General features: G+C 36.6%; 1 protein-coding gene and 1 long non-coding RNA gene across 5 annotated transcripts in view; one reads left to right on the forward strand and one right to left on the reverse strand.

The window, feature by feature from the left end:
- LOC118748581 (high affinity cationic amino acid transporter 1) overlaps nt 1-15,118 on the forward strand; it is a 32,342-nt gene that overhangs the window by 16,425 nt on the left and 799 nt on the right. For all 4 annotated transcript variants that reach the window (XM_036483117.1, XM_036483120.1, XM_036483118.1 and 1 more), the window contains exons 3-12: nt 12,103-12,228; nt 12,389-12,542; nt 12,631-12,762; nt 12,852-12,950; nt 13,045-13,253; nt 13,330-13,501; nt 13,575-13,758; nt 13,857-14,437; nt 14,589-14,754; nt 14,856-15,072. In XM_036483117.1, coding sequence (XP_036339010.1) covers nt 12,103-12,228; nt 12,389-12,542; nt 12,631-12,762; nt 12,852-12,950; nt 13,045-13,253; nt 13,330-13,501; nt 13,575-13,758; nt 13,857-14,437; nt 14,589-14,754; nt 14,856-15,072 — 2,040 coding nt within the window. The remainder of the gene's footprint in view (nt 1-12,102; nt 12,229-12,388; nt 12,543-12,630; nt 12,763-12,851; nt 12,951-13,044; nt 13,254-13,329; nt 13,502-13,574; nt 13,759-13,856; nt 14,438-14,588; nt 14,755-14,855; nt 15,073-15,118) is intronic.
- The window catches only part of LOC118748596, a 165,234-nt gene that overhangs the window by 8,950 nt on the left and 141,166 nt on the right, over nt 1-15,118 (reverse strand). The window contains exon 3 of the long non-coding RNA XR_004994066.1: nt 14,952-15,081. This is a non-coding gene — a long non-coding RNA (uncharacterized LOC118748596). The remainder of the gene's footprint in view (nt 1-14,951; nt 15,082-15,118) is intronic.

Genomic DNA, 15,118 nt, shown 5'->3' on the forward strand with positions numbered 1-15,118 from the left:
CTGACGGTGTTATGCACTCTTTTCCACATAAAAAATTATCTTGTATGGAAGAAAATGCGTGATACCATCAGAAAAAAAATTATCAAAAATCAAAGCGATTTTTTAGAAAACTCAAACCTGCCCTTTTTATACTAGAATTAAATAACCTATAAAACTGAATATCAAAAATTTAAAAATAAAATGCTTGGAATTGGGATGAAAAGTTTGTGGAATTTTTATAATTTTGTTTTTTACAAAGTCAGAAATTCGGATTTATATGGTATTTGTTAGATAAAGAACTATACAGTTATATAAAAATAATGATTTAATGTAAACAAAAGACAAATTGTCAAAATTGGTAACATGTTGAGGAGTCTTGCATAACTGAGCTTTTACAGAAACCAACGCTTAGGAAAACATATAAACATTTTAAAGTCACAATCAATGCGCAAAGAAAATTTCAAAAACAGACACACCAGTTAAGAGCACAAAATTTTTTGCAGAAGCCCAGGAAATTAGTAAATAAATGGCGTTTAATTGAAAATGCGCGCGTGCCCGGATGGTATTTAATACGTTTTTCAGCGCTTAGTTAAGCTAGTGGATATGAGTGCACGAAAACGTCATTTGCGCTACACAACAACTAACCAAGAAATTTGTTGTAGAACATACATATACATATACAAGCATGTAATTTAGGGCGGGTCAATTTGTATGGGAGATATTTTCGACTATGCGAGTATAGCACAGAAGGATTCTACGTGTAATTCTTAGAAAATTTGCAGTAGAAACTATGTGTCTAAAATCAATTTGGAGTTTGCTAAATTGCGAAAATAAATTGCTTAGCATTTTGCTGCAGCGTCGTAAAGAAGTGCTGAAATTTTGTATACAAATATGCTACAAAGGGTTTTTTTAGTATGACGAATCCACTTTTGCACTTGTATTTTTCTTAAAACTTCCACAGTGCAAATTTTTACATTTTCCTCAAATCTATTTTCGCAATTTGGCAAACTTCAAATTGATTTTAGACCCATGATTCCTTTGATAAATTTGCTTAGAATTAGACGTAGAGTTCTCCTATGCTATACGCGCATAGTCAAAGGCAATTGACCCCCCTTAATGTACTAACAATGTGTTTCACAAGATCGGGTACACTTGAAATGAAATTAAGCCTGCAAATGTAAGGTGGAGTTAAAAACAAAAACATCATTGGAACCTTTACTGATATGGACGTTCTCTATAGGTTTTCATATGTTAATCTGATCATTATGGCTGTAGTAATGGTTTAAGTGATCATTTGAATGCACGGCGCATTTACATACATACATATGTAGTTCGGATAATTGGAGAGCAAAGTGCGGTCACATTGACAGGAAGAACTAGATTTATTAAAGTAAAGCGATGGTTTGTGAATAAAAACGGGGAGGACTGAGGGAAACTCTCTCATTAACATCAGAAAGATCCTTAGCGTCCTCTGGTGAACTTTATCGGAACATTCGATCGATCTAATCTAACTGAAAAGATGGCTTTCAAAGGGGATTACTTGAAGGTGCATGACGATTTTTTTTTTAATATTTCATAGCTACTTTTTCGGACCGCATCGCAACGGGCGCTGTCTTAATTTCGTGTGTATGTTTGTAGTATGAACATCCTTCCGTGTCATTGTTTCAGCATCAAGAGCAACACGCAATACTCAAAAAAAACAGCAGCACATTTGTAATGGCAGTGGAAAGCAAACAACAATATTTATAACAATAATGCCCGCCAAAAACATTCTGCATACAAACAAGCATCATACAATACGTACATACATACACTACAACCTACATAAATATATATGTATGTATGTACATATGTATCTACACCACAAACAGCAATTATAAGCAAAAGTAACGCGCTATTGCGAAACGTCATCGATGACAACAATCAAGAGTGGGGGTCACATCCATACAAAGACATTTCCGACAGGCAGGGAATTGACAAAATGGTAGCAGGGGCTGCCACTCAAACTGTCAGTGTCGAATGGGCAACAATGATGTGAATACAAAGCGTGTTTGGTTAGGTTGTGTGGCTTTTTAGGGTCTTTACTATTATTGTTGTCGTTAGGTCGCTTACAAAGTTATGCAGTTATAGCTTTTACGATTGTTTGTTCTTTTTTTTTTGTAGTAAAGTGTGATGTTCTTATTGTTACGAGCAATTCATTCAAAGTTCTTCGTTGGAAAATTTCTCAAGTAGATACATATGTATGTTTATTGACGTGGTCTTATTCGCTCATAAGAAAAGTTTGTTGAAGGGGAAAATTTGTTTTCTATTATTAAGTGCCGTTTCAGGAAGCGTTCAAATGGACACACACACAGTGTTAAGTTACAACCGTTTTGTATAAGTATTTATGCCCTCCAGCTAGCCTTTAAACAGTTGAACTTTGTGTCCACCAATTATTAAAATTGCCATCATCTGTACCTGTCGGCTATTTTGGATTAGAAACTGAATTCCAATTCGATTCGACTTTATAAAAGCGACCGATAGAAAAATAATTCTTATGCCCGGTTGCACCAATCAATTTTAAATTTAGCAGCTTGTTAAAATTTAAAATCACACACTTCAGAAAATTTGTAATTTTAAGTTTTAGCAGTCTAATAAGTTTTAAAAGTGATTAGTATAGTATACCGGAGCTTACAAAACAGCTTAGCTTTGTGCAGTCGGGTCTACGTAACGGGAACGATGAATAAATGGATAAAATGTATACTCACATATTTCAGTGAAAAGTTCAAAATACGATTTCTCGGCGAGAATAAAAGATATTTTAACAAACTCAAAGGCATTTTGGAGGGTAAGGGTTATATTTTAAGGTGCCGTAAATGGCTTTGGGAAAAATAATTTTCTGTGATGCTTCATAACCTCAAATATAGGGAAAACAGCTATTTTGGCACTTTAAGGTAAGGCTATTTTTTAAATCGGGCATCGAAAACCTTTTCAGTTTTGAAACCTTGTCGCCCTGTGTTATCTTAACGGCTCGGACAAAGAGTAAAGCGGTGTTAACTAGATTGAGAGGCTCTCAAATCATAGAGAAATGGAGTTTTCGAGGTTCTCGATGAAAACCTTTAAATTTAGTAGTTTGGTGCAAGATAAATATATGAAACGAAAATGATGCAGAAAAAAAAACTACGACGTTATCCTCGATACGACTAGGAACAAAGTACGATTTGGTGTTTGAAGATCGTAATGTAACAATATGGACTTAGTCAAGGATAAACTGTTTTCTAAATGATTTTTGTTTATATGCTACTGGTGAATTTTTGTAAATATCATAAAAACTTCACTTTTCCAATTTTCACAGATCCCACCTTAGTGCAATAGTTTCAACAGGAACAAAACACAAGCACTCCAATTTAAATTTTGCAATAACATATGATATCCGCCACTGGTCGCATGGTTATTGCTTTTTCCACTACAATCGTACTTGTCACTTGCACTTGACAGCTGTGACATTACAAATTTCACTCAGAGTTTACACATATACATACATACATATATTGCTCGTAGAGTCTTAGGAGTATTCTTAGGGCCGTTTTCTCAAGTAACCTGTAACTTTAAAGCTCACTTTAGATTTAAAGGTTGCATTAACATGTATGATTGTGTGTAAAGTAAACCATTTTACTATCGGTTTTAAATTGGTTTACAACCAAGAAACATTCACACGTCAAAAACCGATAATAGAAATGCTTAACTTTAGACATAGCTTTATTTCTAATCCAACCTTTAAATATAAAGTGAGCTTTAAAGTTACAGGTTACTTGAGAAAACGGCCCTTAGTGCTTAAAGCATATTAATGCACACATGCATACATACAGATGCATGCATTTTCGGTCATGTTTGCAAAGAGGTCAATTTAGATTGATAGATATTTTTTCAACTATTAGTACATATGTTAGCTTGTATGAACACAGTCAGTTAGTGCATCTTGTCTCCCTTGCGCTTTGCTGTCAAGTTCACAGAATTTCTAAGTTTTTCCCTTTAATAATTGATTTTTTACTAGAGATGTTTCCCATTAAAAGACATGGCAGCGTTGCCACTTTGGTAATTTTTAATCAGAAATGGTATTTTTTTTATTTTTTTTTATCAAATTTGGTAATCTGTTTTTCACTTTGGAAACTTTTTCCATTCTCTCTTACATATTTGTTCAGTAGAGCAGATCCTCACCTCGCATAGGTCAATACAGGCCCGTTCTGATTCTACATTAGGAAGGACATTTAATTTCTGTTTAAACTTGAGAACATCGATGTGAGTTTCCTCTTATAAAAGGACCAACGGATCCTGGAAGTTGCTCCACCGTACATTGGCTCCAGTATGGTATGACAAACTGTTAAAAAGTGGCTATTGTTATATCCGTTTCTCGGAAGGTTGTGGGTGGTCGTACCTTTCTTTGCCAATTCGTCAATATGCAGGTGTACCCCGGGCAACTATATGGGTAGAATTCTATGTTCATACGTTCTCGTTAAAAAAAACCCACGGCATCACTTTGTCTATGTGTGAGTGTAAAGCTTTCGGGACTTTTTCGACCAATTGTTGACATAAGTACATTTGGTGATATCTTGGCCATAACTGGTCGAATGTTGATTTTCAAGTGCTGCAAAGTCTGAGGTTTATTCGCATAAAAACTTAAGTTGCGGGCCTAAATGAGAAGCAAGCATAATATTGTCTGATACAATTGTCAATACATATTTCTTCAATTCAACTTGTAATGGAAAAAATGGCTGCGCATTTCTTACAAACATTGTTGGATTAACATGGCCGCACTGTGCACTGATATGGATTTTTTTTTTGTTCGGAAAAGCACACACGTATACCCACATTTCTGTATGTATTGAACATAAGCTAAATTGTCTAAAAATCACGTGCAGTCGCCAAAGGTCACTTATGTCGTTTAGTTTTTAGGCCAAAGTTTAATAGTGAATGTTGAAAGGACGCTAAGGTTGAATTGATAAATACCAGCGCATGGTTATACCTGCTGTCGAATTTGAAGGAGCTCATAGTTTATGGGCAAATCCGAGAGATAGTCAACCACATTTTTGTATCAAAAGTTGCATGGTTAGTACAACATATGAGTACATACAAAATATACTTATGGATTGTATGGATTGTAAATTTGTAGGAATCTTTAGACTTAGATGTTCGTCTCAAAATAACGAGTAACGCCCGAACACTTTCGAGGGCAAATACACCGCAATTAATTTAAATTCAAATTTTCACTATTTTGTGCTCATAAATACTGCCTTAACCCTGGGATTCAGTAATTCAGTCTCATCTCAAGTCACTAAATTTGAGATTAGCAATTAGTGACTATTTTTGTGACTTCAGATGATTTGGGTATTCAGAAGGGGAGTCACAAAAAGTTCACCAAAAATGTGTGGTGAAAGCAAACACAGACAGTCAACTTATAGTGTTTATGTATGCCTTTTGCCCGCGCCGCTCAAAGAGTCGCAATGGCCGAGTGGTCAAAGCATTAGGCTGGCAGCCGAGAGGATTCGGGTTGAAGTCCTCCTCGGCCGTAGAGGATTTTTTTTATTTTTTTTATTTTTTTGTTAGTTTTATTTTTTTAACAATCTTTAGATTTTAATGTTTTAAAAACAAAAAAACTAAATTTTTTTCAATACATTTGTATGATATTAAAGCATTTTGGTTTATTTCCTAATGAAATTGTTGTTGAACAAATTTCCTCGCTTCTTTTTCGCGTTTTTTTTAATAAAATGGAAAGAAATAAGCTTTTCCTCCATACTTCTATTTTTGTGACCGGCTCTTAGCCAGCTGACAAATTAGTGACTTACTTTTGAAACTAGAGACGTGAGACAGCGTACTGAATACCAAATAGTCTCAAAATCCAAGTTCACCACCAAAAGTCACTATTAGTGACTAGAGACCGCTTACTGAATGCCAGGGTAAATCTTTCTTATAGCTACGGTGACCATCTTAGTAAAAATATTTTTAGGGCGACTAAAATAGATTTATTTAAACCAGCTGCATTCAGTGAAATTGCTTTATTGATTTTACTTTTCATACAATTTCAAAAACAACAGAAATTCATGTCAAGAAACATACCAACCGTTTTATTTTTTACTATTCGGAATTCTCCTACTCTCTATTAAGTCAACAGATGAAACTGGCACAAATTTAGATTTATAATTTACCCGTTTAAACTAAAAAATTAATCTATATTTCGCACAATAAATACATGAGATTGAATAGCCTATTGTTCGAGAGGAAGCTTAAGTCGAAGATCTCTGAAATTTGGCTAGTTAGACAGGCTTATAACAATAAACGAATAAGGTACTGAAATTTATTTTATACCTTTAGCAGGTATCCATTCCAAAAATAGATAATCTTAAAATATTTATATCATGTAAATGTAGCGAAACTATTGGGCTGGGTATTTAAAAATTTTTTCACACGCCGTTTGAGAAGTGCTACTTAGCACTAAGCAATCTACAAAGGCATTTAGCAACTAAAGAAATGATTAACTCACTGAAATATTGACTGAAAACTTTAGCATTAATTAAGATTAATTTCTTTTCAAAATAAAAAACCCTGTCTATTTATTATTACAAAACTAATTTCCTATCTACTCATACACAATTATCCAATTTAAATAAAGCATCGATTCTAGCCGATTAAAACAATACAAAATCTCTACATACATACATTCAGAAAGCAATGCTTAATTAAGTAAAACCACTTCAGACGTAAGCGGCTGAAAAGCATTTGCCAACTATAGTCTCACACTAGATGAAACCAAACAAAAGAGAACAGCAGTCGTCCACTCGAGACAGTGAAGGACATACACATGTATGTATGTATGTATATATTTTGAAACACGTCGTGCAGGCACATAGTATACCTTTACATTTAACGGCCCTCAAGTGCAAACACTTTCATATATAATTCAAATAGTATACGACTAAGCGCGTATGTGCGCGTTTATATGAGTCTGTATTTGTATTGCCCCATTGACCTTCTAATCTCCGCTGCAAATGGTGACAGTTTGCATAATGGCCCAAAATACGCCCCTGAACTTTGTGTGTTTTTAACATCTCTTACATCGAGGTCTTCTGTCTATCTGTTGCTTTTGTAATTTGTGCGCTTGTCTCCTTTTTTTCCATTTTTGTTTTCCTGCACTATCTCATTTATTGCATCTTTTAAGCATTTATTTCCATTCCGATGCTGTGTAATTGATAAGAACTCAATTAAGTTTTTGCTTATTGTAACGACAAGAACATTATTTATTTCATATCCTTTTGAGCTGGCACTCTGTAGGAGATAAACAAGGAACGGAAAAAATCTAGAACATACACACGACAGTCGCCGCCATTTAAATGAAGTGGTCCAGTAATTTGCAAATAATACGAACATGAATAAAGGAAGTGAAGGACGCGTGGGAGCCGAATGCATAGACAATGGCCTAGCTGTAAATTTTAAATAGCCCAGGGGCTGAAAATCGAGGATACAGAATTGCAAAACAGTTTATCCTTTTACTTCCGCATTTTGACGCAAAGGAGAGTCGTGGGCGATGAATGGTTGAACACCAAGCTCGTGCACAAAGTTGACCGGATGCGAAGTAGTTGCAACGGATATGACCGCCTGTGCACCATTGGATTGAATGCGATGGAGAAGCAAAAATTTGCAGGTGGTTGAGGCACTAAATAGAAGGGAGCACATAAGTACGCTCATCCGGGCTGGCAGCACATTAAATGCTGCAGTCCAAAGTGTCCAATCGAATAAATAACTCACATACATATGTATGTACATGCGAGTACATATCTATACAGCCATCAACAAGCAACTGTCCAGCTTGCTAACCACGCGCCAGCAACAAATGTCCAATGGACCGCGCTAACGAACGGCAGCTGGCCTGAGTGAGCATGCAGCCAATGATGCAGAAGATAAGCACCATCAATTGCGGCTGTTGCTAATGGTACTGGAGCTGGTGCTGGTGCTGGGTTCTGTGAAGGTTGATTGGCGTTGGCGCGTATGGTTGGCCCGGAGCAGCCACAACAACAATAATTTGCTTTAAATCCTCTAAACATTTTTCAAACACTCACTTGTTTATTTGTTTTATTTTTGCAAGCGTGCGTATATACTAGGGTGGCCCAAAAAAAGAAGAAAAATCGGAATTTTAAAGCTCTCATCCCCTAAGATTGTTCTGTATCGAAAAAACGCCTCCTTTTTTTTAATAAAACGACGTTTCAATGTACTTTAAATGGGGTAAACCAAATTTTTCGCAGAAAAAAATCTATATTTTGCAATCGGCAAATTCGTTTCTATGCAGGAGACTTCAATGAATAATACTAAATTATTTATTTAACCATTTTTTAATATTAACTACTTTTAATTGGTCCCAGTTGGTGAGATCATTATAGTTCCCACTTTACTTTTTTCCCATGCACCATGGACCACCCTAGTGCATAAGCGTGCATCTGTGCATTTATACGTGGGTTATTATTATATTCCATTTATCTTGCTTTATAATACTTTTCAATCTGTAGCTATTTTTACTATCACAATTTTGATTTTTTTTTTCTCTTTATGTCATTAAAAAAAACCCCTTTAACAAAAGCGGCAATAACAAGTGCAAAAACAACAAAATCGCATAAGATAAAAAAATAGATGCATGTCAATTCAACGTTGACTCAACGTGTAACGAACCCTTATATCCTTCTTGGGTGGCTTTGAAAGATACTAAGCGATATGAATAACTGTAGATCTAAATTGGCTGTTAGGTCTAGCGTTCGTAATGTTTTTGAACGAAATCTTCCCCGATTTCCTCTGTCTTTTGCAAAGTTTCGTCGTTTGTTCGCACCCAGTCTAAGTCATTATATGTACAACTGGACCTCTTAAAAAAGCTCATACAGATATTCCATCCTTTTCGGTATCAATCGACCCCGCGCATAGAGCCATAGATTTTGCGTAGAATATTTTCCTCGAAAGCTTTTAAAACACACTCGGCAAGAGCCAATGCCGGAGCTTTTTCGAGCTTTCTCGCCGACAGTACAAAGCTTTCTTTGCAAGGCTGTGTGCTGCTGGATTTGCTTGATCTCCAAACTATCATTATTGGTGGTGTTTAACTATGGTGGATCCTAGGTAGACATGTCCATCATCTGTCGATAACAAAGAGTTGACTAAATTTTATATTTTAGATGTTAATGTCACTGCTGATGTACATAGATGATTGCACCGGCAATACGACGTTGCACAGAACCTTTTTGGTCAAGTGCACAGTAGACCATACTACCTTAGAAGCAAACAAAAACAACACGCTGTCGAGTTTAAATAGCGGCAAATCAGCTGCACTTGATAGTAGTTGGTTGAATAAGGAAAATGAATTAGCAACAAGAGTTTACGGGATGTACATAGCTCAGTGGTTAACGCTTCTGACTTTGAACATCGAATTCGCAGGTTCGATCCCTGCTGAAGTCTAGAAAAAAGAAGTCTGATGAGGAGATGTGGTGATCTCCGAAATAGTGCTATAACTTCTACCGCTTAGACTTTGTTGCTTTTTCAATTTTTCCTAATAAACAATCGTGGTACAAAGCTCAATAAAAATATTAAAAACAAAATGTTAAGAAGCCACAATAACATTGACAAACAAAAAAGGTTCGCCGTACACCACTGAGTCTAAAGTATTATTTTAAATGTAAAACGGAGACCCCTACAAGAATATTGATACATATATCGTACATTAAAAACCGACTATAAATGCCAAAGATCCAGTATACAGCCTTCTTCACAACTAATCACTTCAATCGGTTAAAAGGCATTTCCAGTAGGTTTTTCATCTTCTAAATACTAAAAGTCTTCGACATTAACTTTTTCTCCTTTCTTTTGAAAATTGCAAAGGTAATTATGAACATCTTGAAGGCTTTTCTTGACGCGGAACCTCTTGATAATTGTATTACCTGCCCATATGTACGTGACGCATTAAAGGGTACTTCTCCCCTCATATCTTATAACACTTCAGCAGTCATGTCACTATAAAGCTCTTAGAAAGTAAGACCACGAAAAGGTCACACAAATTCACCGACTCAAGCAGATAACTTCTCCTAAACATTTTCTTCCTTCGAGATAAACAAAATTATTCTGGCGAGATTTATTTATAACATTTCTAGACTCAGGTTGCTTTAAACTAGAAGGCTTTTCCAATAAATGACACTGCGAAAGTTATCGTATGACGATAGTACTGGAAATAATGGCTTTACCATTTTTGTTCATGTGAATTTTTTAGTAAGAGGAAGTCCAAAAAACGCATTTCTATAAATTCCGCCGATTAACGCAATCAACTTTACCATTGCAAAGCACACCCTTGCCTTGCATTTTCTAATCCCATCCATTATTTACATTTAAAAGCTTCTTAATATGCGAATCTTGATTGGCTTTCTAATTACCGCTAACAGGAATATGCATAAGACTTTGCTTAGTTAGATTAACAGTTGTAAGTATGTACATATGTATGCTTGCAAAAAAATCACCACACAAAACTAACCCCGACATTTTCCGCAAAGGGCATAAACACGCACGCAAACAAAAGCAGAAAAGATGAGGACGTAATAGCAGCAGCGAAGACATGGACGTTGACTAGGGCAGCACCAGCAGCAGCAACACCATTTATGTTGAGTGGGTACTTGTTGCAAATATCGATTGAAGTACCAAAGGCAGGTGTTTGTGTGGGTGTGACCAAGCTGGCATTCATATGCAAATATACATATACATATACACTTGTGGTCAGCTGATTAAGTTAAGTGACATTTTTACCAGTTTTGATTATTTTTCTTTTGCGTATTTAATGTTTATAATTTTTTTATAAAAGTTTAGCACATTACATAACCAGCACCACATAAATCTATATTTGAAGTTTCGTAAAAAAATTATAAAAATTTAACAAACTTTAACAATTACACCCAAAAATTTTAAACTTTTTATTAAATGTTAGGTATGCAGTTTTATAAGCCCATTAAATTTAAGTAGGTTGTAGTGCAAATTTTAAAACGCTAGCAAATCACGTTGATTTTAATAATTTTTTTTTTTTGGGGACGGTGCTCAAATGCTCAATAATAAAAATCTTTAAATTTCTGGGTTTGTTGTTGTTTGCTGAATTTTTATAAATTTTGTACGGAGTTTCAAATGTAAATTTATGTGGTGCTGGTAACATAGTGTTCTACATTTTTATAAAAAAAAAAATATAAACATTAAATAGACAAAAGAAAAATAGCAAAAACTGATCAAAATGTCACTTAATTTAATCAGCTGAAAACAAGGGTATGTACATATATATGTACATGTATATAGAGATACATTTGAACATACATTAGACCGCATCACGAACAAAAAAGTTCAATTTGTTCCAAGCAATATTCAGCATTGCATTTTTTTCGGCACCCTGTAGACAGTTATTTGACGTCAGATTTTTATAAGTGATATACCGTTGCATTTCTTAATACCTTTCCAACGAAGTATCATTTATGTATCGAAATCGAAATTGGACATCAAATAAAAATATTATAAAATAAACTAATTTAGCTGTTTTTACAGTGGCGAAAAAATTGAACTTTTTTTGGTTCTTACGTCGTGGCGCGGTTTAATATACATACATATGTATGTATGTAATTTATACGCAAGTTTTCTAGTTTGTTTTGTAATTTTATATGCACATATGTGTGTGAGTTGACTTTTATTATTGTTGGAAATTCGCATTTTTTATTGAAATTCTGCCAGACAATAGGCGCATATAACTAGTATAAATACTTTACTGTAGCTTCATGCATGTGTGTGTATGTATGCAGTGCTGGCAAACGCAGACAAGTGGGCCAATTGACTGAAGTGTTAATAGCAGTGTAAAGTGGCGTTGTGTATGCTTATAAATGCATGCATGTGTGCTCATATAGCCTTCTGCTAATGATGTTCAAATGATGGCAAATGACTTGAAGAGTCCTTGATTGTTAATAACTATTTAATTTCTGATTTTTCTTTTTTTGCTTAACAGCGTGAGTTTTTTTACGTTGCTCATACGCACCGTCATACCCGCCGCCTGTGTTGACCACTTTTTATGATTTTTTTTCAATAATTTCTTTTTGCTTGCAGATAAAATTTAAAATTCCTTTGCCGCCCGGTGTAAGCACAACAACGCTGATACCGAAGCTTATACGAACGAAGGATGTGAAGCAGCTGCAGGACGGCAGCGCGCAGCCGACTAAACCGAAATTAACGGTAACAAATTTAATATCAGCAGCAGAGAGCACACGCAAGGCGATGTTCGCAATTGATTTTGATTTCTGGTTTTCTTTTTTTTAATAATTTTCGCTTTTTTTTAGCTTTAAGTGTTGTTTTTTATAATGCACTTGTAATACTATTCTCTCGATCTTTCTAGAAATGCCTTAACACATTGGATCTGACATCGCTGGGTGTTGGTTCGTGTTGTGGCACTGGTATGTACCTGGTTGCGGGTATGGTGGCGAAAAATCTCGCTGGACCCGGTGTGATAATTAGTTTTATCATAGCTGCGATAGCCAGCATTTTCTCAGGTAAGATAATTCGCAGCTTAGTTAATTATGGCTTGGCTGTATATTTGCAACATAAATATTTCGAATTTCCTTATTTGGTTACGCGTAGGCGCTTGCTATGCGGAATTTGGCGTGCGCGTGCCACACACTTCCGGTTCAGCTTATATGTACTCTTACGTAGCGGTGGGGGAGTTTGTAGCGTTTATTATTGGCTGGAATATGATACTGGAATATTTAATAGGTAAGCGGCGACTGTGAATAGTTAGAAATTTAAATTTGCATTTTCATTAACACTTGATTATTGTACACGTATCTAATTTGCTCATGCAGGAACAAGTGCCTGTGCGTGTGCTTTAAGTTCTAGTTTCGACTCATTAACCGGTGGTGCAATAGCGAATGCAATCGGTGATACAATTGGCACCATATTTGGTAGGTCGCTAATGATTTTGTTTTTGCGAAATAACTACGCCTATATTTTTCTTGTTTCGAGTAAATTGTTTTAAATTCCTTTCTCTCTCTCCAGGTAAGCCACCCGATTTTATAGCATTCGGCATAGCGTTGATTATGACCTGCATATTGGCGTTGGGTGCGAGTAAATCGGTGATATTTAATCATACTTTGAACGCCATAAACCTGGCGACATGGGTATTTGTTATGGCAGCCGGTTTATTTTATGTTGATTCCAGTACTTGGACAGAACATCAAGGTTTCCTGCCATACGGTTGGAGTGGTGTAAGTTAAGCAAAAGCTTTTACAATTCCTTAGGCTAGAAAGCCAATTTATTTCTATGTTCTTTCCGACTTTGCAGGTATTCTCTGGTGCAGCGACCTGCTTTTATGCCTTCATTGGATTCGATATAATAGCCACCACTGGCGAGGAGGCGCACAATCCGCAAAAGAGCATACCGAAAGCCATAGTCGGCTCACTAGTGATTGTTTTGATGGCGTATGTGAGCGTTAGTTTAGTTTTAACACTTGTAGGTGGGTGCAAGCGGCATTTTATAATTTTCATTTTATGCACTGACACGTTAATTTCTCTCCGCTTTGCCTGCAGTGCCCTATGACCACATCAACGCGGGCGCGGCGTTGGTACAAATGTGGTCTTACGTGGGTGCACCCAAGTGTCGCGCCATTGTCGCCGTGGGCGCCACTGCTGGACTCTCGGTAGCAATGTTCGGCTCTATGTTCCCAATGCCACGCGTGATTTATGCCATGGCGCAAGACGGACTCATATTCCGGTAGGCAGTTTGCGAACGTTTGCGCGCTATTTCATCTCATTTCTTAATTTTACTTACTACCTTTTTGATTTATTTCGATTTTCTTCGAATGCTTGCAGACCACTCTCGCAATTGTGGCAACGTACCAACGTGCCCGGTCTTGCAACCATTGGCAGTGGTATTGCAGCCGCACTGGTTGCGCTAACAGTGCGGCTGGAAATTCTCGTCGAAATGATGTCCATCGGCACACTACTCGCCTACACGCTGGTCTCCACTTGTGTGCTCGTCTTGCGCTATCAGCCACACAGCACATCGCTGGTTGAGTTGCTGCCCGCGCAGCTGCGCACGCCGCTTGCGCCTGGCACGGCTACAGATCCGAGCGCCACAACCGCTGAGGTGTTGCCGTCGAATAAATTAACAATAAAACGTGTGACGCGTGGCATGTCCGATTCGGATGATTCGTTTATAGATGAGAGTCCTGAAGGTTACTTGGGACGTGATGACCAATTTCTTGTTTCTGATCGTTCGGAGAATAAATTCTATGGCAGCGTACATGGCGCACCAACTGGTCCGACCGGACAGGCGACCGCCTTCGACACAATGGGCTTGAACTTCGTATCACGTAAATTACATGATTATGCATACCTGTGTCCCGGCTTCTTTCCATGGATAAATACGGGGCAGGCCACGGCGGAAAGTGGTATGTCTAATGCTATACTTTTTTTTACAATATTTAAGTAGTAGTAAATATGAGTAGGTTAACTCTTTTCATGTAAATTTATGCACAACATTTGCTCAGTATAACTTCGAAATTGTTGCTTTTTATTATTATCTATTATTTCCATAAACAGGCATGTATGTCACGAAACTTGTTGGAATCATGTTCGGTCTCATATTCTTCTTGGATCTGTTTGCGGCCATTGGCTGGTCCGGTGGCCTCGCCGCATTCATTTATTTCATTTTGTTCATTGGCATATTTGTGATACTATTAATTATATCAAGACAACCACAAAATAGGTAAATAATATTCCACCTGGCAATGCATTAATCACTCTTTAACATTCGCGGACAAATAAAATGTACGTTTTTTTTTTTGCTTTTTATTTCTTTTATATTAGATATGCGCTCGCATTCCTAACGCCGGGACTTCCATTTATACCAGCAATCGCCATTACAGTTAATATTTATTTAATATTTAAATTAAGCATACTCACATTAGTTAGATTCACTATCTGGATGACATTGGGCTTCATCATGTACTTCTACTACGGCATCACGCACAGTACACTCGAGCAGACGACGGATGATATGGAACTGCATGTCGATAAGGATTACGTAAGTGCGCTAGAAAAGAGAACGAAAAAAAATTTTAGTACACTGC

The sequence above is a fragment of the Rhagoletis pomonella genome, unplaced genomic scaffold (assembly GCF_013731165.1).
Source record: "Rhagoletis pomonella isolate Grant_MI unplaced genomic scaffold, Rhpom_1.0 Rhpom_scaffold_00013, whole genome shotgun sequence".
NCBI lineage: Eukaryota > Metazoa > Arthropoda > Insecta > Diptera > Tephritidae > Rhagoletis > Rhagoletis pomonella.